At 39.0% G+C, this 26,698-nt stretch overlaps 1 protein-coding gene across 4 annotated transcripts; it reads right to left on the bottom strand.

Annotated features, from left to right (window-relative positions):
* Nucleotides 1-1,702: 1,702 nt before the first annotated feature.
* CCDC90B (coiled-coil domain containing 90B) lies at nt 1,703-25,393 on the bottom strand (the record flags this gene model as incomplete). 4 transcript variants are annotated; one of them, XM_084232099.1, is made up of 9 exons in its annotated part: nt 1,703-1,758; nt 8,233-8,347; nt 9,740-9,793; nt 9,874-9,945; nt 10,044-10,085; nt 10,713-10,814; nt 17,573-17,676; nt 18,852-18,971; nt 25,294-25,393. In XM_084232099.1, the coding sequence occupies 9 exons, from the start codon at nt 25,391-25,393 to the stop codon at nt 1,703-1,705; spliced, it is 765 nt and encodes a 254-aa protein (XP_084088225.1). The 4 variants fall into 4 exon arrangements, with proteins under 4 accessions (XP_084088225.1, XP_084088226.1, XP_084088227.1 ...); XM_084232100.1 differs by lacking the exon at nt 10,713-10,814; XM_084232101.1 differs by lacking the exon at nt 25,294-25,393 and having other exon boundaries at nt 18,843-18,936.
* Nucleotides 25,394-26,698: the final 1,305 nt, after the last annotated feature.

A 26,698-nucleotide genomic window follows, 5' to 3' on the forward strand; every position in this document is an offset into this window, starting at 1 on the left:
AGCACTTCACTTGCTAAGTCCCTGAAAGAATGAACAAAATCTGTTTCATGATACATGCCCATGACGGGATACATGCATCTTTATTCACTGAGGTTTGAAGAGATCCAGTCAGTGGCGCCCCTGCCTCTGGGTTATGAACCTGAGATAAGAACAAGTGGCCTCAATAGCACCTTTATTTACTAATAAAACTGGTAAAAGTGTGGATGAAGGTGGAAAATATGGTTAATAATTTCAGTTTAGCCAACTTCTTATCACTGACCTCAGAGCTGGAGCGACTGACTCTCTCCCTAAGCATCACTAGACGAGGGGCAGGCTTAGCAGCAGAGGCGAAACTGATCCCCACGGAGCAAAGCATCGTGTTCTCTGCAGACAGTCTGGTGCCACACCAGTGGGGAAAGTGGTGGCTGGGCTGCTTGGGATTTGTCACTCCTTTCACTTCACTTCACGCTGGGGTCAGTGAATGCGAGAAGTGCCAAAAAAAATATGCTATGAAGCTTCCTTCATATAGAGGGAAGTATTTCCCCTCAATATTTTGGCATAACTTATAACAAACCAATCATTTATTTGTTTATTGTCTGTCTTCACTAAAATCATCAGTTTCATGAGCGTGAAACAATGTCCACCTCTGTGACACGGGGACCAGCATGTTGTCTGGCACACAGCAGGCAGTGTTATTCATGCAGCAAGCAGAGACACTGTAGGTTTTGTTACAAAGGGACTGTATGGTCTTTATTGGTAAAACCAATAAAAATTTATCCACAAGGTATGATCTTTGAAGAAAATTCAGTTGGAAAGCCTCTGATTCAACCATAAGGACTAGTCTCTTAACTGCCCTGTACCTCAGTTTCCCTATTTATAAGTCAACAAGCAATGAGATTATGTTGAATACTGAATTATGAAATCTTTAAAGTTATTGTCAAAGTATTATGAAATCTTTTGAAATGTTTAGCACTTACTAACCCTGGTTTCTTTATCTGGGTAAAACTAAGGACCTAAGATAAAAATGGTATTTTGTACTTCTCTTTAAACTGCAAATATATTATTAATAGGTACTATTACTTAAGCAAATAATATAGTAGGCCCAATACAAGGTAAAAACATGAAATTCTCCATAAATTTCAGGAGATTAGAGATTACGTAATACAGATTTTATACCTAGTACCATACACTTGTACTAGTGAATACATTATTTTAAAACATTTCACTACCAAAAAAAAAAAAAATCTAAAACACAGAAGTAACTTTTAAAACAAACTTTGTTATGTTAGCATTTTATTTTATATGAAAAGATAATAGTTTTCAGCAAAGTTCAATACAGTAAAACAAGTATGTTGGCTTGAGAATACTTTTCAAATCTGCAAAGGATACCAAGTAAATTCTTTAAGATTTACATGGTCCAAGTAAACAAGAAGAATCTAGCTGGCTTTTTAGACTTATCAAAATGATAAGTCAAAAGTCCTTTCGATCTCAATCAGGTTTTTTCTGGCAGCTTTCAACATAATAAAGATACAAACACAAAACAAAGACAAAATACATCTTCCCATTTTACAACATTTCTTTGTAGCCCATAGGTACTTTGAATAATCTTGTATAAAGATTCTGCTGCAACTTTTCAGTATTTGAAAAAGTAAACCTTTCTTGGCGTAGTGTTCTAAGAAGTCAATAGCGGCAACAGGCGGAGTTTAATGCACTAGTTTCACTGCTATTTCCAGACTCTGTAAAACCCCAATGCTATTGCCAGGCAGGTAAACACCGAGGCTGTGAAAAGAAAAGATGGACATTTGTGATTATTTTACAAAGACAAACAGAAATGATGTCATCTTTAATTTGAATGAAGAACAAGAAGTAAAGGAAAGTGAATCCATTTCTACCTTAAGTTTTGCATTTCCTAGAAAATTAAGCTTAAGAACAGAGTATCCTTTAGGGCAGGATTAATACCAATTCTTAAAATCTTCCTAAAAGACAGAATAGGGACGGCAGTAATTTTAAAATGTAGATTATATGTTACTTAGAATCCATCATGTTTTAAGTCATTAACATTACCATTACTATTATTATTGTTTTTTTGTGGGACCCTCGCCGGCGGCCAGGGAACGAACCGGTGCTGCAGAGGCAGCGGGGAGCCTTGCAGCCCAGTGCTCAACCATTGCGCCACCAGGGGAGGCCCAACATTACCATTATTAACAAAGATTATGGAAATTTAATTTCAGATCTTGTAATAAGTGAAAAACTTTATTAGTAGGGCCTTTTTTATTGATGTAACATTACATAAGCTTTAGGTACATGATATTATAATTCAGCATCTTTATGTTACAGCATGCTTGCTGTCATAACTCTTTTTTGTCATCATAGAGTTTCCTCTTTACCTGTTTCCTCCTCTTTCCCTCTGGTAATCAACCTGTTCATAAATTTTAGTATTTTTTCTATTTTTGTGAAAAAATGCCACTGGGATTTTGATGTGAATTGCACTGAATTTTAAGTTATTTTGGGTAAAATGGACATTTTTATCAATGTTAATTCTTTCAATCCATGCACACGGGATATTTTTCCGTTTTCTTGAATCTTCAATTTCTTTATCTGGGTAAAACAATGTCTTATAGTTTTCTGTGTATCAGTCTTTCACCTTCTTGGTACTTTTTTTTTTTTTTTTTTTAAGATTTATTTGTTTTTGCATATAGGCCAGCAGTGTGGGAGGGTGAGAGGATTCACCAGAGACAGAGTGCGGAGCACAACAGGCAGACTGACGAAATACACTGCCGAGGGGAGCAGCAGGTGAGACAGGAGAGGTCTGCTGCGCCATGTGGGTAGCTCCCTGGCCGGGTATTGAACTCATTCTGCAATGGCTGTGGACAGCTTCATAGGTTGCATCAAAACCCCACTTTTGTCTTTTTGATGTGATTGTAAGTGGGAGTGTTTTATTAATTTCTCTGATAGCTCATTTAGTGTATGGAAATGCAACTGATTTTTGCGTATTGGCTTTGTACCCTGTAACTTTACTGTATTCACTTATTATTATTTTTTCCTTTCCAATATGGATGCATTTTCTTTTTCTCCCCTAATTGCTCTGGTTGGCGCTTCCTATACTACATTGAATAAAAGTGCTTAGAGTGGGAATACTTACCTTGTTCCTGATTTTAGAGGAAAAGTTTTCAGTTTCTAACCATTATGCTGATAGCTGTTGAACTGTCATTCAAAGCCTGTATTTTTTAAGGTACGTGTCTTCTTTACCCATTTTATTGAGACTTTAAAATCAATCTTGTCAAATGCTTTTCCTTCAATTACTGATCTGTTTTTTTTAATCCTTCATTTTATTAATGCAGTGTATCACACTGATTGATTTGCAGATGTTGACCTTTTTGCATTCCTGGATGGTAAATCCCACTTTACCATGGTGTATAGTCCTTTTGGTGTGATTGGCTGGCTAATATTTTGTTGAGGAGTTTTGTATCTATGCTCATCAGATATTGTCCTATACTTTTCTTTTTTCTTTCCCTGTTGACATTTTCTGGTTTTGGTATCAATCTTATGTTTGCCTCATAAAACAAGTTAGGGAGCATTTATTCCTCTTTAATTTTCTAGAAGATTTTGAGAAGGATAGATTGTTTTATCTCTGGAGTTAAGTGAGTCTATGAAAGGCAGCATTTATAGTTGGGTTTTGTTTTTAATCCATGCAGCAACCACTCTGTGCTTTTTGATTGTGAATTCAATCCATTTACATTTAGGGTGATTTCTGACATAGGAGGACTTACTACTGCCATTTTATTTTTTGCTTCCTGATTGTTCTGTATCTCTATTTTTTCTTTTTCATTGTGTTTCTACCTGCCACTAATTCCAAGTGAAACTCCCACTCTCATGTTCATTACAGCATTATTTACAATAACCAAATTATATAAACAAACCTAAGTGACCCCTAACAGATAAGTGGATCAGGAAGATGGGGTATATAATATATATACAGTGGAGTACTATTCGGCAATCAAAAAAAAGATAAACTCAGGCCATTTGCAACAATGTGGATGGAGCTGGAAGGCATTATGCTCAGTGACATATGTCAGAAGGAAAAAGACAAGAAAATGGATGGTGTCACTTATATGTGGAATACAGAGAAACCAGACAAAAGGTCAGATAAAGCCAAACCCCAAAACTAGATTTTTAAGCAAGACTACAGAACTGAGACGTCCAGAGGGGAAGGGAGGGGACTGAGCAAAAAGTAGGGAAGAAGCACAATGGACGATGGTGGTGGACTTTAGCTACTTTGGAGATGTGGGGATCTTATACTTTCAGAATACAAACAACAATGAAAACTGCTACCTAAACATAAATTAAAAAAAAAAAAATAGAACTATCACTATTTGTAGATGACATAATATGTAGAGAAAACCCTGAAGATGCCACTAAAAAGCTATTAGAAACAATAAATGAATACAATAAAGTAGCAGGATACAAAATCAATCTACAACTATCTGTTTTTATATGCAACAATGAATTAGAGGTAAGAAAAATTAAGAGAACAATTCCATTCATAATTGCATTGAAAAGGATAAAATACTGAGAAAAAACTTAATGAAGTGAAAGGCATTTGCACTGAAAATTATAAGCTATTATGAAAAGAGACAAAGAAATAGACATTTCTTGTTCATAATTGAAAGATATAATATTGCCAAAATTAGTATTTTACTGAAGGCAATACATATATTTAAAGCAATTTCTATCAAAAAGCAAATGGCATTATTCAAGGAAACAGAAAAAAATACTAAAATTTGTAAGGAACTTTAAAAGACCCTAACAGCCAAAACAATCCTGAGAAAAAAGAAAAGTAGAGGTATTTTTTTTTAATTTCTTTTTTCTTTTTTAAATATTTATTTATTTATTTATACAAGCACTGGGTACAGTCAGAAGCACGGGAGGGTGAGTGAATTCACCAGAGCCAGAGCAGGGAACAGATCAGGCAGACGGACAAAGTACACTGCTGAGGGGAGCAGCGGGCAGCAGGAGAGGTCTGCGCACCATGTGGGGCCCTCGCCGGTGGCCGGGGATCGAACCGGCCCTGCAGCAGGCAGCTTCGCAGCCCAGCGCTCAACCACTGTGCCACCAGGGGAGGCCCCAAAAGTAGAAGTATTAACCTGTTTCCCTGACTTCAAACTATACTATAAAGCAATAGTAATGAGAATATTATGGTTGGAGTAAGAAAGGGCAGAGGTTCATGGAACAGAAATAACAGCCCAGACATAAACTGACAGGACAACGATTTTACATCAAAGAAGCCAGTAACAGACAATGGAGAAAGGAAAGTCTCTTTAATAAATAGTGTTGGGAGAATTGGATGACCACATTCAAAGGAGTGAAACTAGATCACTATCTTATACCAATACACCAAATTTAAATCAAAATGGAATAAATGCTTAGATGTAAGACCTGAAAACACAAACTACATAGAAGAAAACACAGGTGACACTTCCTCTGACATCAGTCTTAGTGATGTCTTTGGGATCCTGACCCCAATGTCAAGGGAAACAGGGAAAAATAAACAAGTGGGACTACACTGAACTAAAATGTTTCTGTGCAGTGAAACCACTACAAAAATGAAAAGATGATCTATTGATTGGTAGAAGATATTTCCAGGTAATATATCTGAAAGAGGTTATCATGGAAATCAGAACTCATATAGCTCAACAACAAAACCCCACACAATCAAATAAAAAAAATAGGCAGAAGAATGACTACTTTTCTAAAGACATACAGGTGGTCAACAGGGATATGAAAAATGCTCAGCAACACCTAATAATAAGGAAGATGCACCGCAAAACCACAATAAGATGCCATTTAACATCTATTAGAATGGCTATTATTGAAAAGACTATAAACAAAAAGTGTTGATGGATATGTACAGGAAACAGAAACTTATACATTATTTTTAGGAATATAAACTGATGTAGCCACCATGGAAAACATTAAGGACATTTTTCAAAGAATTAAAAATAGTGACACCACATGACCCAGTTATTGCACTTCTAGGCATTTCATGCAGCAGTCACATATATTTGGAGAGGGTAAGGAAAGAGAGGAAAAAAATGCCTACAGCCCACTTGTTGCAAATCCTCAGTGAAAAAAAGGAGGGAAAATAACTTAGAAAGGTATTTATCCAAACAATATGTTGCTAATTTCCTTTGCCACAGCCACTAACTGGTCTATTAGAATCAACCTGTGTGTGTGCATACACATATATACACACTACTGAATGAAACTTTCTTGAAAGCATCACCATTTTCAAACTGAGAGTGAAAAGGATTTTATTTTTAAGTAAAATATTGACTCTTCAGGTAAATACTTAAACTACGCTGAATGGAATTTGAAGCTATTCTAAGCTGGGTTGAACTGCGATCCAATTTGAAAGCAGGGACAAACATTCCAAACAGTGCTGTTTCAAAATTTCCCCTGAGCACTCGTATTGAACTAAAGATCTCTGATTCCAGAGACTTTGCTAGGAGAGGGGTTTCAAATAGTCTCAGAACCCTTTCTTTTAAGTGAGTCTTTAGTAAAAGTCCAAAATTTAAGAATCATTGCACTGGTATGTGGAGTAAAGATGGAGCCACCAGCGCAACAAAACTAGTGGCTATACAGAACACAACTGATGGTATAAATAAGCAATTTTATTTTTTTAAATATACTTAAAAATGTGTGTCTTTTTGATCCAAAATTTTAGAAGTATATAGCAATATATTATACAGGAAGACCAATATAAAGGCATAGAGATCTGTGTGTTTGTGTTTATTTATTCAAACACACACAAACAAGGCTGTTTGGTTCAATATAATTCTTAATAAAAAGCTGGAAGCAGAATGTTTGTCAGTGTTGGTTGGATAAAGGATGGCATTTTCATATAATGCTACAGTAGGCTACCATAAGCCTTCTTGCCATTTATGACAACATGGATGGACTTGAGAGTATTTTAAGTGAAATAAGAAAGAAAAAGACAAGTATCATATGATTTCATTTCACATGGAATATACAAAGAAATCAAGCAAACAAAACAGAAACAAACATAGTCATGTGTTGCTTAATGACGATTCAGTCAACTATAGACTGCACGTATGATGGTGGTCCCAACAGGTTGTATGTAGCTTGTAGTTGAGGTGTCTAGTAGGTTTCTGTATGTACTTTCTGTGATGATAAAATTGTCTAGTGATGCCTTTCTCTGAATATACCCCCATTGTTAAGTAATATGTGACTGACCATACAGAGAACAGACTGGTGGTTATCTGGGGGAGAAGCATGGGGGGGGGGTAGGTAAAGTGGTGAAGGGAATCAACTGTATGGCAGCAGATGGAAAGCAGACTTTTGTGGTGATCATGATATTACAGACACAGCATGCTGAATTATATACCTGATAATTATATGTTATAAACCAATGTTGCCTCAGTTTAAAAAAAAAAATCTGTAAATTACTGTGAACTAATACACTAGCAGAAAACCACCATAGAATAAACCTTCACTGACTTAAAAAAGTTAGTCTCTATAATATGATCTAGTTATTATTTAAAAAAATCTGTTATGGTTACATACAGAGGAAAAAGCCTAGAAAGATATATACTGCTAACCGTGAACACATATGGGGAGGGTGTAAAAAATGTTCACTTTATTATACTGCTTCCGAATTATATGAACAATTTATATGGAAAGTATTTTACTTATAAAAAGTAAGAAAAAGGAAAAACAGCACTTGACTCTAGCATTCCTCTGAACTCCTTGGGTATCTGAGTCAGCTCAGAGTATGACAACCTAATTTTGGGATGGTATCTGTGTTTAAATCAGTGGGACTCACTGATTTAAGGTAGGAGATAATACCTTCCCTTTTGCTTGCTATGGTTTTTTAATATCATATATCTATTTTAGTGACCTTTCTCCATTAAGTCCATTCAAGTCCTTTGACAGAGTGCCGCAATAAAATTTTCTTTTCATTGCAGATTATATATTTTATCTTTGTATCATTTTAAAATACTGTGTTTATGTATTTTTTTAATATTCATATTTTTTCCTATTAAGAAGCTGCAGGGTTTCTTGTTAAACTTATATCCTAAACATATAGTCTATTAATCTTACGTCTACAAACACTGCAGGGGACCAACCAATAAAAGAAATCTGTTCTATTTTCCCTTCTGTGCTGGTTGTGGTTATGTTAGGAGGCAGGAGCTAACATGTCTAAAAATTCCTTTCTGACAAACACAGCCTTACCTGCAAGATAACGAATTGTCTCAAGTTTGTTAGATTCCATCAATGTTTTTAAAGAAGCAATTTCAGTATCAATTTTATTACAGGTCTCTGAAACAATACTTTTGGTTTTGGTATCCTACAGTAAATAAGAATAAGACAATTAAGTTTTGTCACTATATGCAAAAAGTAGATACAAAAGTTTTTACATTAGAAACCCTACTTATGGGCTAACTGTATATTAGAAAAATCTTGATTAGGGAAACAGCAAAAGCACAGTAATATAAAAAACTAACAATACATGAATATTACAAACTGACAAAAAATACTCCCTTTATTTTGATATTTGGAGACTACTACTTATTTGAGACATAAATATGTTATATGATAAAGACAAAAATTTAGTCCTAGAAGGACTTTCCTAAGTCTGCAGGAAAGCATAGATAACACTTTAAACAGATTTTGCAAAAGAAAAAACCCAACGAGGTTTACAATATGAATTGGCACCTATCTTGTAAGGAAACGACAGAAATTCTTGCCATGTGACACTGAATGCTATTTGGATAGGGAGTAAGGAGCTGGAGGAGACAAGGTGATACTTAGAGATTAGAAATAAGCAGTGAATTGGGCGACTTCCTTGCTTATATCCTTTTAATGGCTAAGAGGAGAATAGGAAGCTTCAAAGTGGGACCACCCTTGACAAATGGGACCACCCTTTCTGTCAAATTACAGCACTCACAGATGGGTTCTTAGAAACGGAAAGCAGGTCCTCAAAGCTGTTTCACTCACTGTTTACAGGGACGGTACTTCTCCTCATCAAAGTTAAAGCTAAATGACACTGTTATCCTAGGACCTGCGGTATAAACAAGATTCACGCCTCCTCTGTTAGAATACAGACCAAATGGTTTTTAACTTTTAAGTAAGGACTAAGCTGAGTCAGAAAGCTGGGTTTTACTGAAATCATAGATATTAAGTCATTTTTTTAGTTTATAATTACTGAGAAAAGTAAAGAGTAGCTATAAGTATGGGGTTTAGAGTCCAGATTCATATCCCAGCTTTCCCAATTCACTAGCTCTGGGACCTTAGCCCCCCTGTGCTTGATGTTCCAAATTGATAAAAGGAGAATAAAAATGCCTCCTTACCTCACAGAAGTTCATATGAAGATAAATAAATTAATAGAAGTAAAACAGTATTTGATACTCGATAAAAAATATTTACTATTATTTTAAAAATGATTCTTCAATTGGACCTATGTCCTCATTTGAATACTGATTGTGCATCTTCATTAAAAAAAAAACCAAACAGTTCCTTTCTATATAATGATGATTCGACTTTTTGGAAAGCTTGAGTGTGACTCAGAAGTCACAGCTCAGGGGCGGCCATCCACAGTATTGGTTAACTATAATATTTAAGTGAATGATGGGTCCTGTAGGGCTACATTTTTAAATTCCAAACTTATAAAATGAAACACATAAAAGCGGTTACATATGCAGGATAGCAGTACACCAGAAATTTTTACATGTTATCTTACTTTATGGGTAAATTCTGTGGTTGCTTCCATAAGTTTCTTTTCTTGATCTGTAAACTAAAGGATATGATATATCAGAAGATTTTTAAAAAAGACTAAAAGGTATTAAAAAGGAACACTGTTTAGAAGCACACTACCATATCGGTTACTCTGCTCCTTTCTAGGTTTATGTCCAGTTTATTATCTGCTCTGATTCGACTGGTTTCATTCTTTAAAGAAAACAAAAACATTAAAAAAGCAAGCTTGTAATATCTATTTGTTCTGAAACTAGTAAAATATTCTGAAGAGGGCAAAAAGTCTCACTTACTATCAGTTGTTGCTTAACTTGTTCTAATTCAATTTTCATTTTCTAGGTGTAAGAAAGATTGTGTGCAATTAGCATTAAAACCAAAAAGCCTGTATTATGATTCATTTAAAAAACCCTGAAACCCCAGATTAGTACAAATTGGAATCTACAGATTTCTAATACAAAATTTGATTAAAAATAAATACAAAAAGAAACAATTTCATATGATGCAAAAATTCTTATGAGCACACCAGAAAATATATGTTTTAAAATCTACTTTGTAAAAATGATACTCTAAATTGAAAAATAATTAAGTTATCTACAACAAAATCTAACTGAATTACTTTTTCTTAAGTCACAAAAATAATCAGTATTGAATCAAATAAAATAGAAAAGGTCATATTACTTTCAGTGGAGAACATTATATAAGTTATACTAAAAATTTTATAAAGTTATGCAATTTTTCTCGTGACTTTTACATGTAGAAGATACAGCTTTTATTCTTTACTATGCAAGAAATTATGATTTATACATAGATCTGGTACGATTAAACAGAGAGTAACTTTTATCAAAAGCCTGTTTGTAACTATTTAATAACCACATAAAGATTTATTTGGTCTTATTAGTCATCAAGTTAAGATCTGTATGAGATCAGTAATTTTACGAGCAATAAAGCAAAATTTGTATCACCTGGTTCTCTGCTCTCAGATTTGCAAATTCACTTTTCTCTAGGATAACCATGTCTTTCCTGATGGAGTCCAAATGAGCCATTAATTGTTGTACTGTTATTTCCTAGAAAGCAACATTAAAATAACCCATGACCGATGGAATGCCATGCCTTGACTTGAAACTGTTTTCATGAAACGTTTTGAATTGAATTTGTTAAGCTACAAGCTATAATGTTGGCTAAGTAAAAACAAAACAAAAACATGAAACTTATTTTTTTTTTTTTTTTTTTTTATCTGTTTCCAGTGTCTTTATTTTTCAACCAGATGTACAACATTAAACAAACATGTCTTTGTCATATTCCAGCACCTTCATATTCCAGCTTCTACGCTTTCAATTTCTTTTCTTTTTTTTTTTTTTTTTTTAATCACATATGCTTATTTTTTATTTTTTTTTTTTTAAATAAATTTTATTGTTATATTCCCCATACAATTGCAGCCCCCCCATTCTGACCCCAATCCCTCCCCTCCCGCCCCCCTAAAAGTGTCTCTGGTTCATAGTTTTTTGTTGATTTTGATTTTCACTATCTTATAGTTATTCATTTTCCTGGTCCCTTATTTAAGTTTTCTAGATTCCTGCTATGAGTGAGACCATCCGGTATTTTTCTTTTTCTTTTTGGCTTATTTCGCTGAGCATGATCCCTTCCAGCGCCATCCATGTTGCTGCAAATTGCATGTGTTTATCTTTTTTGAATGCTGAGTAATATTCCATGGTATATATGTACCACATCTTCTTGATCCAGTCATCTATTTTTGGGCATTTGGGTTGTTTCCAAAGCTTAGCTATTGTAAACAGTGCTGCTATAAACATAGGGGTGCAGGTGCTCTTTGGAATTGATGTTTCTGTGTCCTTTGGGTAAATACCTAGGAGTGGAATTGCTGGATCATATGGAAGCTCTATGTTTAGTAGGTCCAGAAATCTCCACACAGCTTTCCACAGTGGTTGGACCAGTTTGCACTCCCACCAACAGTGCAGAAGAGTTCCTTTTTCTCCACACCCTCGCCAACATTTGTTGTTGCTAAAAAACATGAAACTTATATATCTGAAATATCAAAATAAAAAGAGTAGGCGATTCAAGGAAGAAAAAATATTTGAGAAATAAATGTGGAGATCTTTTTATTGAAAGAATCCTAATAAAACAGTAGTTAACCTCTAAAGAGTTCCTCAATAAATAATGTTTTAAAAAATATCTAATAGAAAGAGTTTTTTTTTATTGCTTTGATTTTGATTTCTGTAACCAGAAAATTACAGGGTACTAGATAAGACTCAGAAGTCAGGTAGAAACAAAACAGGCAAAATTATTGTTAAAATAATGATCCCGGAATCTCCCTGGTGATGCTGGGGTTGAAGTCTCAGCACTATTAAGTTATCACCAGCCACTGCAGCTTGAGTTCCATCCCTGGCTCCCTAGCAGGGGCTAACCCACACGCCCAAGCAGGCCTCTCCTGTCTTGCCTGCTGCTCCCCTCGCAGTATATTTCAGTATATCTGCCCGTTCTACCTCCCACTCTGTCTCTGGTGAATCCTCTCACCCCCCACAACTCTGGCCTTACACATCAGTTATTGTATGCATAAATTAATAAAATCTTTAACAAAAAAATAAATTAAATAACGATCCCTTATCAGCATAATATGATTAATTTTGTCTAAGCTTCTGAGAATTTCTCCTATATTTTTGGCACTACATAGAATATGTGAAAGAAAAGATGGCCTCTGGAGGCAGATCAAAATGGTAGAGAAAGTTCCTGCACTCACCTTTTCTCACAGACACATCAAATAAGCATATGTGGACAAATTCTTTCTGAAAAAGATCTAAGAATAACATGAACAGCTCTTCCAGAACAAGAGCCAAAAGGACCACACCAAAATGGGTAGAAGAGGTAGAGACTTGGTTTTGCAAAAAAACTCCACCTCCAGGGGCCTCCTACTTGCGCAAGGGGTTAAGCACTGCACTATGAAGCTATCCGCGGCCTCTGTAGCACAAGTTCGATCCCCAGCCGGCCAGGGAGGTACCAATATGGCGCAGCAGACCTCTCCTGTCTTGCCTGCTGCTCCGCTCAGCAGGGTATTTCAGTCAATCCTCCTGTTCTGTTCCTCATTCTGTCTCCGGTGAATCCTATCACCCTCCCACACCTGAAGTCTGTACCCCAGTTCTTGTATGCATAAATTAAAAAAAAAAAAAACTCCACCTCCAGTTGCAGCAACCCACAGAATGGGAGGGATCTCATAAATAAGGACCTTCCTTCTGAACAGTGAGGATCTTGTTCCCACGCCAGGCACCACAACACTTTGGGACCCTCACTGAAAAGAAAAGCCCCCCAAATAACTAACTTTGAATATCAAAGAGGCTTGAAACCAGGAGACCCAAGTGGGAGGAAGGTAATGGGAGAGTCTAAAAGGCCAAGTGCAGAATTATCTTGGGGACCAACGCAAAAGAGACTATTTGAAAAGTACTTAAGTCATACAAGAAGATGATTCATTAGCTACTCTTAAAGGATCTGTTCGGGGGGCAAGAGTCTGCAGGAGCTCATTACAGGAAGGGAGACCCTGACAGACCCCATCTCTGTTCTTATACTCAACCATATTGGAGCTGGATATAGCTGGTACCATTTTAGCACTACCCCTATTTTGCTAGAGACGGTAGACTTGCCATATAGGCTTAACATATATAGATATATATACACACATAGACATTTAAAAAAATTTTATATACATTTTACATCATTCTTCCTTTTTGTACAATGTATGCTTTCTCCTCTCAGGTGTAATCCTATATAATTCCCACCACCAATTCACCGGTGCACCATCACTGTAATCCCTTGTGCTCTTCCCTCCCCAGTTTTGATCCCTCTCCCTCCCCCTCCCCTGCACAGTGTCTCTGATTTATAGTTTAGGCTTAACAGATATTTATAGAAAACTCTACCCAAAACCCTCATTGCTTCAAGTGTACATGAAACATTTGCAAGAACAGATCACATGATTGAACAGTTGATTGTGAGTAAAACCACAAATGTCAAATTCATATCAAATATTCTTTCTCACTGTAATGCCATTAACCTAGAAATCAACTTAAAAAAAAGAAAGAAAATATAAATACATGGAGCCTGAACAATATGCTGTTGAACAGTTACTGACTAAAAGAGGAAATTAAAACAAATAAAAAATACCTTGAGACTAATTAAGATACAAGCTACCAGAATCTATGGGATGCACCAAAAGGGGTGTCAAGAAAAGATAACAGGAATAAAACATCACATTAAGAAACTAGAAAAATTCCAAATAAACAATTTAATGCTACACCTATGCTGACTTGAAAGAGGGGAACAAAGATCACCTAAAGTTGGAAGGGAAGAAATAAAAACAGGGCCTCCCGGCCGGTTGAGCACTGCCTTGCGAAGCTGCCTGGCAGCGCCAGTTCAATCCCTGGCCGCGGGGCGAGGTTCCCACAAGGCGTGCAGACCTCTCCTGCCGCCCACTGCTCCCCTCAGCAGTGTACTTCGTCAGTCTGTCTGCTCTTCTCTCCCCTCTGGCTCTGGTGAATTCTCTCACCCTCCCATGCTTCTGACTGTACCCAGTGCTTGTATAAATAAATAAATCTTAAAAATAAATAAATAGAAGACTCTATTACTGACTTCACCCTTATTAAAAAAAATAATAAAAACACTGAGTAGAAATAAATAGAGATTAAAAAAAGACTAAAGAAAAGATCAATTAAAGGGTTGATTGTTTGAGACACTAAACAAAATAGACAAATCTCTAGCTAGGCGTGGCTAACTAAGAAGACAAAACATTACTAGACAGAATCATAAATGAAACAGGAGAAATTACCACAGGTGGCACAGAAATATAAAGGATCCTAAGAGATTATAATGAAGAGATGGAAAGACATCCCTGGTGTCTTGGGGAAAATTGACATAATAAAAATGAACTACAGTACCTAACGTGATACATAAATTTAACACAACCCTCACCAAAGCACCAGCACCATTCTTCAAAGAAATTAAATAAAACATATAGAAATTTTCATGAAATCATGAAAGGCCTCCAATAGCAAGAGCAATCCTGAGGATAAAGAAATGCAGGTATCATGTTACCTGACTTTAAACTACACTATAAAAAAGCAGTACTAAAAACAATATGGTCTTGACATAAAAACTCTAAGTAGAAAAATATTATTCAGTATTAAGTAATGAAATCTATTAAAAGTATAATCATCAAAACTACTGTGGTGGGACTCCCTGGTGGTGCAGCGGTTGAGCACTGGGCTGCGAAGCTGTCCACAGCCTCTGCAGCGCCGGTTCAATACCCAGCCGCCAGTGAGGGTCCCACATGGCGCACAGACCTCTCCTGCCGCTTGCTGCTCCCCTCAGCAGTGTACTTCGTCAGTCTGCCTGCTCTGCTCCCCACTCTGGCTCTGGTGAATTCTCCACCCTCCTGAGCTTCTGAGTGCTTGTATAAATAAATAAATCTTTAAAACAAACAAAAAAAACTACTGTGGTACCTTCACAGAACACAAATTCAGAATATAATTGAATATAAGTAAATTCAGAATATAGTTGAATTTGTGGATCAAGCAAACTTGACTTAGGGTGGCTCTCACTGAAATATGAAGCACATCTGCCTGGGAGCCTGGAGTTGGAGCCCCACATTCCATGATATTTTTCTGTCTTATTCTATCTTAGAGTGGAGTGGCAATGGAATTAGACTCAAGGATTGAATGGAATTTTAATTTTGCCACCACTAATAAGAAAGCTTAGTAGTAATATTCCCACATCAAATTCTACATTTTGAATCTAAGATTTGATGGTCCTGATAGCATAAAAATCCCTCAAATCATTGTTTTAATTCACTGATTATATTATAGGTAAACTTAGAAATCTGATGTAGGAATAAATTACTTTATTAAAAATGTCAATAGTTCCAATTAGCTCTTTTAGGATGGCATTGAGATTTGGGGGAATTAAGTGCTTAGCTTTTTCTTTAGTGGATTTACTACTCTGTTATGATCCTGAATAGATTAAGCTATATAATACTTATGCAAATATTAAGGTAAACTAAATCTAGGAGTTGAATGCCTTTAATTCTAAATGTCCAGTTAATTGGAGATTACAGTAAAAATCTTTACAAGCCATCAATCCTTCATAACTTTCAAAATAATGAAATTTTATGAATGTGATAATATTTAAGAAAGAAATCCTAATTTCTCTTTGCTGTGAAACAGATATCTGAGGAAGGAAGCTTAAATTTTAAAAGATAAAAAAATTAAGAAAGTATAACCACAGGAAGAAAAGATTCTTAAACATAGTGAATTAATTCATAATTGACAGACTATTAATTATTAGTCCAGTAAAACTCATTTAGCTTATTCCATACTTGGTATAAAATTAATGATTGGGGAAATCTGGCAAACCAGTGTTTGCCAGAGTGGAAGGGGTTGAGGGCTGGCAAAATACGTGAAAGGGATCAAGAGGTACAAACTGGGCTTCCCCAGTGGTGCAGCAGGTTGAGTGCAGCGCTGTGAAGCTGTCCTCAGCCTCTACAGTGCGGGTTCGATTCCCGGCCCACCAGCGAGATTCCCACATGGCAAAGCAGACCTCTCCTGTCTCGCCCGCTGCTCCCCTCAGCAGTGTATTTGTCAGTCTGCCTGTTCTGCTCCCCACTCTGTCTCTGGTGAATCCTCTCACCCTCCTGCGCCTCTGGCTTGTATCCCAGCACTTGTATAAAAATAAATAAATCTTAAAAAAAAAAAAAAAGAGATACAAACTCCCAGTTTCAAAATAAGTCGTGGGACTACAGTCAGTAATATTGTGAAAAAAAATTTTAAAACCTCACTTAGGATAATGATGTTTATACAACAATGCAAATATACTTAATGTTACATACTGTACAATCAAAAATAGTTAAAATGGTAAATTTTATATATTTTTTCACAATTTAACAGAAAAAGATGTTGCTTTTTGTCTGTAACACTACAATGGATCACTGAATCTCTTTGATCCTCTCTTCAGTGGCAAAATGGATTAATTATACCCATGTCTCTTACTTCATAAGTTCTTAGTGAAGGACATTATTTGAATTAAAGAAATTTGCATATGTAGTCATATTAAGGCATTTTAGGTGATTTATGAAGTCCTTCCCAGATATAAGTCTATTCCAGATTTGAAAGTTTGTGAAAATTAAACAATTTGCATGACTGGAAATAGTTTGTTTTATATAAAAAGGTAAGTGGGCCTCCCCAGAGGCGCAGCAGTTGAGTGCTGGGCTGCGAAGCTGCCCACAGCCTCTGCAGCGCCAGTTTGATCCCCAGCTGGTGGCGAGGGTCTCACATGGTATCCAGGCCTCTCCTGCCACGCCCGCTGCTCCCCTCAGCAGTGTATTTCATCAGTCTGCCTGTTCTGCTCCCCGCTCTGGCTCTGGTGAATCCTCTCACCCTCCCGTGCTTCTGACTGTACCCAGTGCTTGTATAAAATAAATAAATCTTTAAAAAAAAAAAAAAAAAGGTAAGCTCTTCTATTCTGGTGGACTTCCTATGTAGAAAATCTTGTTTTACTAATGATTTACCACCACCTCAAGATTCAAATAATATATCTCACACAATGCAAGATTTGATAAAATGTTATTCTCTGTTATTATTTTGCTATTAGTATTTTAACTCCTCAATCTCTAGGTACTGATATTTTCAAGGTTGGTTTGTTTTTTTTTCAGTCCCATTAGAACAGCAAGGAAGATGAGGTATTTACTGAAGGTGGATGGCAGACAGAGACAGGTTATGAAAAAGACTGTTTAATGAAACTGCCAAAAGTGATAAAAAAAATGAAACATTACCTGCTGTGCTTGAGTGACCATTTCCTTATAGATAGTATCCAGGCTCAAATTGGATAAAGTGGTTAAAGCTGATACAATTGTTTCAGCCTGTGTTTTGTCAAATCCTGTGGGTAGCATATAGGTATTTATGTATTTTTAAAAAGTGCACACCCTTATCAGAATAGACAGGATAACTTTCTTCAAGATTTAAGTAACACTTTTAAATATATACATGATTACAATAAAAACTACTTTCTAAATTTTAATTCCCTCTGACCTATTTTCCTACATATCTATCAATCTTGGATATTACTAGTCTTTCTCATTTTTGAATGAATAATTGGCATATGAATGACACTGCATGGTATTATAATTTGGACCTAAAATTTGCATTTCTTTGGTTGTAGTGTGGGCAGGTATCACTGCATGTATTTACTGGTTCTATTTATTTTTCTGTGAGTTGCTTGTTTATAGATTTTGCTTATTTTTCTGTAAAACTGCCAAACTTCTTACTGATTCATATCAAATTTTTGTATATTGAAGCAGTAAGCCCGCTGTCAGATGTGTTGCTAACATTTAACTTTATGGATGATATGCTTTGATATACAGTAAATTTAAATATTTCTGCAGTTAATATCTGTCAGATTTTACTTTCATTACTTTTGAGTTTTATGTCTTATTCCTCACTCTAAATGTTTTAAAATAGTCTATAGTCTAGTGTTTTTCAGTTTCTTTTTCTTTTTACTTAGCTTTTAATCTAGAATCTATTTTCAGTACGGTATCCATTTTTTTCATGGCTAGTCATTTCTCACTTGAAGTACTTCCTTTCCCTGATTTGTAATGGCTTATTGCTTGCTACACACACACACACACACAAACTTTTGAATGCACTCCTATTAATCAATGTTTCTATTTCTATAGCATCACATAATTGAAATTACTTTTTGATATCTGGTAGCTCTTGTGTTTGTTCTTTGATTTCTTATTTTGCTACTCTTGTTATTCCATGTTCTAGTTATTGCACAAGAACTTTAGAATCAGTGTAGAAACTAGAGTTTTGGATTTTTAACATAATTGCAATCATTGTGCATATGCAATTTTATAATGTTTTTTTAATTTAATTTCTTGAACATCTTCATAGCATGTTCTTCAAGAATACCATTTTTATGACTGTTAAATATTTCATCATATGACTAGCACTAGTGATTAATAACTGTTCATAATAGTGGTATTATCTTGACTAGGTAATTTATTGAGTGCTGCTAATTTACTTCTTTCATGAAGTACTTCTCTTTCTCACCGTGAGTTTCCAAGTCTTGAACCAAGGCATGGGTATCGAAAGTCAACTTCCTTTGTTCTAAAGGAATTATGTCCACCGGCCTCATATCATATCCTTCCTTGGCTGTGGTGGTTAAGAAATCTGAAAAGATAAGAAAATATTTTTCTTTAGTACTTAGCATTTCCCCCATATTTTATAGCAGAGTTCCAGCTCTTCCACTTATAATCCTATAATCTCAAGAAAGCTACTTGACTCCTCTGAGTCCCTGATTCATCTGATATGTTTCCATTATTCTGTACATGGCAAAATATAATAAATATTTCCTTTCTTCTTTTTAGTATTTTTTAAGTCAATCTAAACTTGTAATATATAATATGCAATATATAATATACAACTATTGCTAATAGTATTAATAATTATATACAATATATAATATACAACATATAAACTATTATTTATAACATAATGTAATACTATTGCTGCCACATCTCTTACTACTACAGAGCAGAAACTGTCCAGTTCTCAATGCTCAGAAGTCTTTCACAGAGCTATGATGGTTTTTCATACCTATATCCCCATCTAATACTGTTCTCTGTATTCTATCCAGTTTATTGCTTACCTAGTTCTCATTTCTTATCCTGATAACTGTTTGTCTCACTAAACCAGGAGGTAAATTCCACAAGGCCTTGCCTGTTTTCACAACTGTGACTTCAGTACCTACAATAATGCTTGAAAATAGCTGGGTCACAATATTTTATTGTTAAATCAATTGATGAATTTTAATTTCTGGAGTATGTACTTATGTCAATAAAGAGCCCTACGAAATGACTGTCATTTTTGAAATAAATGTCCTGTTTCGATAAATCCCAGTTTTTAACCTAGACACTGTAAAATCCTTTTCCATATATATATTGCTGATGAATTTATTAGAAGTTATTCTTTTTCCAAGGGAGAACTCTGCCCATATTAAATTATTTTACTAATATTACTTGGTGTGGAATAAAATAACTTAATTAGCATAACTACTAATTAAACACGATGTACTATAGTAGATGCTTGATGTATTACCAGGGCAATGTTACATGATACACATTTTCAGATAATAACATCCAGCCTAGGGAAGTTGAAGGGTTTTGCCTGACAGAATCAAGATGCAGACTCACGGTCTTCTCCAAATCTCATGTTCTTTCCATCACCCCATGCTGTCTTTCTTAATTTATTCAAAGCTACTCACGATATTTAGGTACTTAAAAGACAGAGTTATAACCTCAGGATGTGCTAGGTTAATATGATTAATGTGATTCCTTCCTATGTCTTTCCAACAAACACCGGCACATTAGGCCCTATGTTAGGCATAGGGACAATGAGTAAAACCAGATATAATCGATGTCTTCACTGATTTTTCTACAGGCAGGAAACAAACATTTAAAAAAAAATCTAAACATAAATTCTAAATTCAAATGATAAGATTACTGTCAAGTCTTTTAGATTAATTCATTGAAATACTTAGATAAATTCTGTTTAATCAGGTAAGAGGAAGCAGATACAAAGGTGGATCAATTTTGAAACGCATATTTAATAGCACAGTGGTCAGCACTGAGTGCCATCTAGAAAGGTTAAGCACTGCACCTGTGTGTCAGTGTTAGACCTAAGGAAGAAGGGAAAAGGAAAAGTCAGAAAAAGAAGAGCAGTGTTTCAATAATAGTTCTAATAATAATTGCATTATTGATAAAGACTCCTTAGTCCCTTTTCTTTGACACAAGGTAGTCTTTTACCCGGCATTTAGAAGTCAGTAATAGTGATTATATAACATCATACTGTTTTCATACTTATTTCTTATCCTTGAAATTCTCATGTTCTGGATGAGGAAAACTGATGCTCAGAAGAGTTAAGTAAATCATGCGAGATCTTTTTTTTTTTTTTTAAATATTTATTTATTTATTTATACAAGTACTGGGTACAGTCAGAAGCGCGGGAGGGTGAGAGAATTCACCAGAGCCAGAGCAGGGAGCAGAACAGGCAGAAGGACCGAAGTACACTGCTGAGGGGAGCAGCGGGCGGCAGGAGAGGTCTGCTCGCCATGTGGGACGCTGTCCCAGTGGCCAGGGATCGAACCGGCGCGGCAGAGGCTGCGGGCAGCTTCGCAGCCCAGCGCTCAACCGCTGCGCCACCAGGGAGGCCCTCATGCGAGATCTTATGGTTTGAACACTAGCGAGGTCAGTAGTTTGTCTGATTTCAGTCAACAAACATTTGAATGACTTCCATGAAGAGAAGCTTCTTGCTGCGTGTGGGTAGTCAGATGCCCGATCCTTGACAACAAATCTATGCAGGGTGCAGCTCTAGTCTCATACCCCACCATGTTCTATCTGGTCTTCTGGTCTCAAGGGCTTTTTCATTTTAGTTCCACAAAAATGCCACATGCCTCCATTTCAGGGCTCTCCTAAGGAGTCTCTGCTCTGAACAGCCTCTGTTCAGAAAGCTCCACTTTTCTTTCGCTACTCCCGTTTATCCTTCAGAGCTCAGTACAAGTGTCTCCTCTTCTAGAAGACCTGCCCAGACTCCTCGAGGTCAGGTCTTGCTTGTTAGGGTCTTTCACAGTACTCCGTAATATTCCTTCACTACATCTCTCACAATATAAACCTTTATGATTGTTAATCACTTACTTCCCACTATGCTGGGGTCACGTCAGCAAACCACAGTCCCATCCGTTTTTCTAAAAGGTTTATTGCAACACAGCCACACTTATTCATTTATGCATTCTCTAGAGTTGAGTATTTGCAATTGAATGCGTAGCCCATTAGGCCTAACACAGTCACCATCTTCATCTTTAAAGAAGTTTGCTGACTCCTGCATTAGACTATAAAGTCCTTGTCATCAGGAACCATACCTGTTCTTACCTACCATTGGATCCCCAATGCCTAACATAATTCTGGGCCCATCATAGGTATTAGCTGTAAGCACTGTGGTAGGTGTTGTGGGTAAATGATGAACAGCTGTGGGTTTTTTTTTTGAGTTGTGATGATCAAGGTATAACCATAAGGGAATACAGAGGAGATACAGTTGGCCCGCGCTTAGAGAACTTATTCACACAGAAGGAAGAGAATGAACGAAATTCATGAAGGCACGGGTTGCTTATCCACTTCCACCTTGGGCTCTGTGGAGATGGTGAAGGCTAAGAAGGCTAAGAATGCAGAAGGGTGTGTGCAACATTACTTCTATGTGCTCAAATATTCCAGTCATCTTGTGCTCAGCTCTAGTAGGGAGACATTTACACCCACTCGAAGTTGGACTTTGGGGGCATTCCTCTTCAGAGGCACTAAGGAACTGGAAAAGCCATCTGATGTTCATAGCAGAGCATCATGCTCACTCATCTGATAACATCTGAGCACTTCAACTCGCAAGCACTGCTTAAGAGTAAGAATCATTAAGAATAAGAATAAGGTAGAAGAGAATCAATGTTTCCAGCACAGGGTGGAATAACAGGCCCTTAATACTGTAAAAGTTTCTAGAACCAACAAGACTGTACAAAACCCTCAAGCCCTTCATTTCATTTTTCTTTCTTTTGATTATTTCATACGTGTGGTTTTTACAGTGGGAAGAAAACACACAATGAGAGTCACAAGTTACTCACTTGTGTATCTCAGACTGGAACTCTGACTACACCTTGAACCATCCTGCCTCTTCGCTGAAGAAAGCCAGATTTTATTTTTGATAAAATTGGTAAATACAATGTCTCATTAAACCTAAACTGCAACTTTTATATTAATTTGCTGTTAAGTTTAGAGCAGAAACACTTAAGTGATATGGTCGTTAATATATATCTCTACCTGCTGGTTTGTTGCTATATGCTCTGCTAGTTGTATCCAGATACCAAGATTAATTAATTAAAAATTAACACATCCTTGGGCCTCCCTGGTGGCACAGGGGTTAGAGTCTCAGTGTTCTGAAGCTATCGCCAGTCACTATGGCATGAGTTCGATCCCCAGCAGGGAGTTAATACACATGGTGCAGGAGACCTGTCTCACCTGCCACTCCCCTCAGCAGTATTTCAGTTGAGCCTACAGTTCTGCAACCTACCCTCTCTGGTAAATCCTATTACTTCCCCTTCCCCCTCCCACATATCTGGCCTGCACCCCAGCTCTTGTATGCAAAAATAAATAAATATTTTAAAAACAGTTTAAGAGATCCTTGGGCTTACCCCTGGAGACTGACTCAGTAATTCTGGCACAGTCTCTAGTAATCTTTGTTTTTAAAAACATCCCAGTGTTTCTGATGTTTTGCTAAGTTTGGGACGTTAGTAATGGATTAGGAATCTAGAAGTACTAGTCACAAAACTAAGACAAGTCACATCACCTTCTCGTGTCTTCCCTTATTCATCTTTAACAGGGAATTGGGTTAGATGATGACTAAGACCCTCCCACAGGTTAGAGGTGAATGTTTCAAATTTCTTGATTACTAACACTATTAGGAAAGTTTAGGCAACTTGTACACAGTAAATTTCCAATAAATATTTTAGTGACAAGTGACACAAATCATAGTAGGTTTAAGAGGCCCAGAACACTCATATTCAAGTGGGGTATTCAACAAATATGTCACAAAATGAACATCTATTGTATTTTCCAGATGATCTATACTTCAAAATTCATTCTCTAAAAATGTTTAATTCTGTGTTTTCATTTGGGTAAACATACTCAGTTTACAAAAACAGGATTAAGATGGGGGGAACTTCCCAGGGTTGAAAAAATGCTACCACTTTTTGTAAAGCTCATCATAAGCGTGTGTAGGCGAAACACCTAGACATGTGTAACTGGAGGCCTTGCGAAGAGCCCTGACGGCTAAACAGCAGTCTGAGCTCCACAACTGCAGTCTTGCTATGAGAGTAAAATGCAACCATGAGCTAATAATCAGCACAAAGAACAACGTGCTGTGGGGGAGATGTGCTTGGGTATTGAGTGGCTCCCTTCAGCTGACAATGCAGATTAAAGAAGTGCATTATGTCAGGGAATGCCAAAACTGGTATAAAGTGCCAACTCTGTGGATTATTTTTTAAGAGTTTGATATGGGGGGTGGGGAAGATTCTGAAAAAGTGCTTCCGAGTAAAGTCTGGTGTTCTTCAAGATGCCAAAAGGGGAGCGGGTGGCTTGAACACCCGAAGGCTCCAGTTCATGTTCTGTGTTCTGAACGACCGTTCCGTGACTGCAGAGAACTGGAAATCACTTCGAGATGACAGAGGCCTGACCTGAAACGTGTGCCATGTAGTCTGTCAAATACCTGGCCTTGGGGTCAGCATTTAAACAACGCCGACCAAGTGTGAAGAGGCCGGGGAAGGGGAGAGAGGTCCCGACACAGAGTAAAGCGGCTCCTCAAAGAGCTACAGCGGCGGGGACAGGTGGCTTCACTGGACACAGAGAAGGAACACCATCTGGGAAAAGAGGGGCTGGCGGAGTGGAGGAGCAGCCGAGCGGGCCCGGGCCTAGACAAGCCCGCTCCCGGGAGCACAGCAGGCGAGGCTCCGGCCTCTCCTCAGGGCCGTCCAGTGGGTGGGGCGCTCGGAGGAGGGTGCAGGGAGGAGAAGGAGGGTGCCGGGAGAAGGAAGAGGGCCCGGGGATGAGGAGGAGGGTGTGGGGAGGAGGGCACGGGGAGGAGGAGGAGGAAGGCGCCGGGAGTACGGTGCAGGGATGAGAAGGAGGGCGTCGGGAGGAGGGCGTGGGGAGGAGGAGGAGGGCGCAAGGAGGAGGGCGCCGGGAGGAGGAGGGTGCAATGAGGAGGAGGAGGGTGTAAGGAAGAGGGTGCTGGGAGGAGGAGTAGGGCGCCGGGAGGAGGAAGAGGGCTGGGGAGGAGGAGGGCTGGGGAGGAGTAGGGCGCGGGGAGGAGGAGTAGGGCGCTGGGAGGAGGGGGGTGCCAGGAGGAGGAAGAGGGCTGGGGAGGAGGAAGAGGGCTGGGGAAGAGGAGGGTGCAGGGAGGAGGAAGAGGGTGCTGGGAGGGGGAGGAGGGCGCCGGGAGAAGGAACAGGGCCCGGGGAAGAGGAGGAGGGCGGTGTGGGGAGGAGGGCACGGGGAGGAGGAGGAGGGCGCAAGGAGGAGGGCGCCCGGGGGAGGAACAGGGCACCAGGAGGAGGAGGAGGGCGCAAGGAAGAGGAGGGCGCAGGGAGGAGGGCGCGGGGAGGAAGAGGGCACCGGAGGAGGAAGTGGGGGAGGAGGGCGCCAAGAGAAGGAAAAGGGCCCCGGGGAAGAGGAGGAGGGCGGCGTGGGGAGGAATAGGAGGGCGCGAGGAGGGCGCTGGGAGGAGGAGGAGGGCGCCGGGAGGAGGAGGGCGCCGGGAGGGGGAGGAGGGCGCCGGGAGCGGGAGGAGGGCGCCGGCAGGAGGGCGCGGCCCCGCCTCCTCCTCGGCTCCCGGGACAGGCGCGCCGCAGCGCCAGCTCCCCCAGCGCAGCCCAGCAGCCGTGACACGGCGCCTCTCTCACCTCTCCGCAGCGCCGGCGACGGGCGCCCGCGGGGGGCTGACAGCCGGCGGGCCCAGCCGCCTCCGGGGCGCGGGCGTCTCCACACGCAGCGGCTCCACATGTCCCAGCTGGTCCGCGGGCGGGCGGAGCTCAGGTTGAGGGTCGAGCGCGGGCGCTCGGGCGCGGGAGTTCCGGCCCCGCGAGCATGCTGGGAAATGTAGTTTCGGGCCCGCGGCCGCTCGGCCCCGGCGCAGCGTCGGGGGGCGCGTCACGCAGATGGGCCTGCGGACGGGCGCACGCTCAGACGTACCTCGGCGCGACTCCGCTTGTCCCAGCGCTTCTTCCCGCCGGGGGTTGCCGCCGCCGACCTAGGAAAGCGGGGTTCTGTCGGGGAACCTTCCGGCGCCTCATTCCTGGTAACCACGTACCGCTGAAGAGCTGAGACGCCCCGAGTGCGAGCGCCCCTTACGCGCCGGGGGCGGAGCCCGAGCCACAGTCGCCCACAGCGCCGCGGAGCCCGATGTCCCGCCGCGGCGCGGCCGGGGGGCGCGTACACCCCTGGAAAGCCGGGGCGGGCGCGCTCGTGCCTGCTGCTTCGCGCTCTGGTACGCGGGGGACAAACTGTCAGTTCCCCTCGGAACCCCGAGTTCCCCTTGCGGTAGGCGGTGTCTGGTATTCGCCACTCCCCCGCTCAGTCTCGGCGACTCCAGGCTCTGCTCCCTGCGGTCAAGTGCTGCTCCCCTCAGCAGGGTGTTCCAGGTGGTCTGCTCTTCTGCTCCCCGCTCTGTCTCTGGTGGATCCTCTCACCCCCGCACCTCTGGCCTGTACCCCAACTCTTGTATGCATAAATAAATAAATAAATATTTTTAAGAAAAATTCTATCCTAAGATAAAATAATCACATTTCTAGTTAAGACTTTCAAAACTTACTAACCTTGCAATGTTGTTTATAATATGAAACATTGAAAGTAATCTAAATAGTCAAAGTGATTCATTAACTTGCAGAAAGGTCCCAAATTAGAATATTATTAAGTATTGAAAAAAATCCCAAATTAGAATATTATTAAGTATTAAAAAAAAATCCGAGTTACAGGAAATCTACCCCCCCCCCCCGCAGTGTGTGTGTGTCCAATAGAACAATAGATCCCTGTTCTTCAGGACCGCACAGTCTAGAAAAAGATACACAGTAGTAAGTGGAGCCACAATATTTTAACTACTTGTGGTTGTTTAAATTTATATTATTTGATATTATATTTTTATCTTTTCTGACACAAATACAATGTTGATGAGTCACATAACTAAATCTGGGCCAATCATGTTCTCTTTTGTGAAACTGGTTACTGAATTTGGGGATTCTTAACCATTTTCAGAAGTTAGCTGAAGCTATAACCAGTTGGGCACTGGACAAGGATATTCTGCCAAGTAGG

This window comes from Talpa europaea (assembly GCF_964194135.1).
Source record: "Talpa europaea genome assembly, chromosome: 1".
Lineage (NCBI taxonomy): Eukaryota > Metazoa > Chordata > Mammalia > Eulipotyphla > Talpidae > Talpa > Talpa europaea.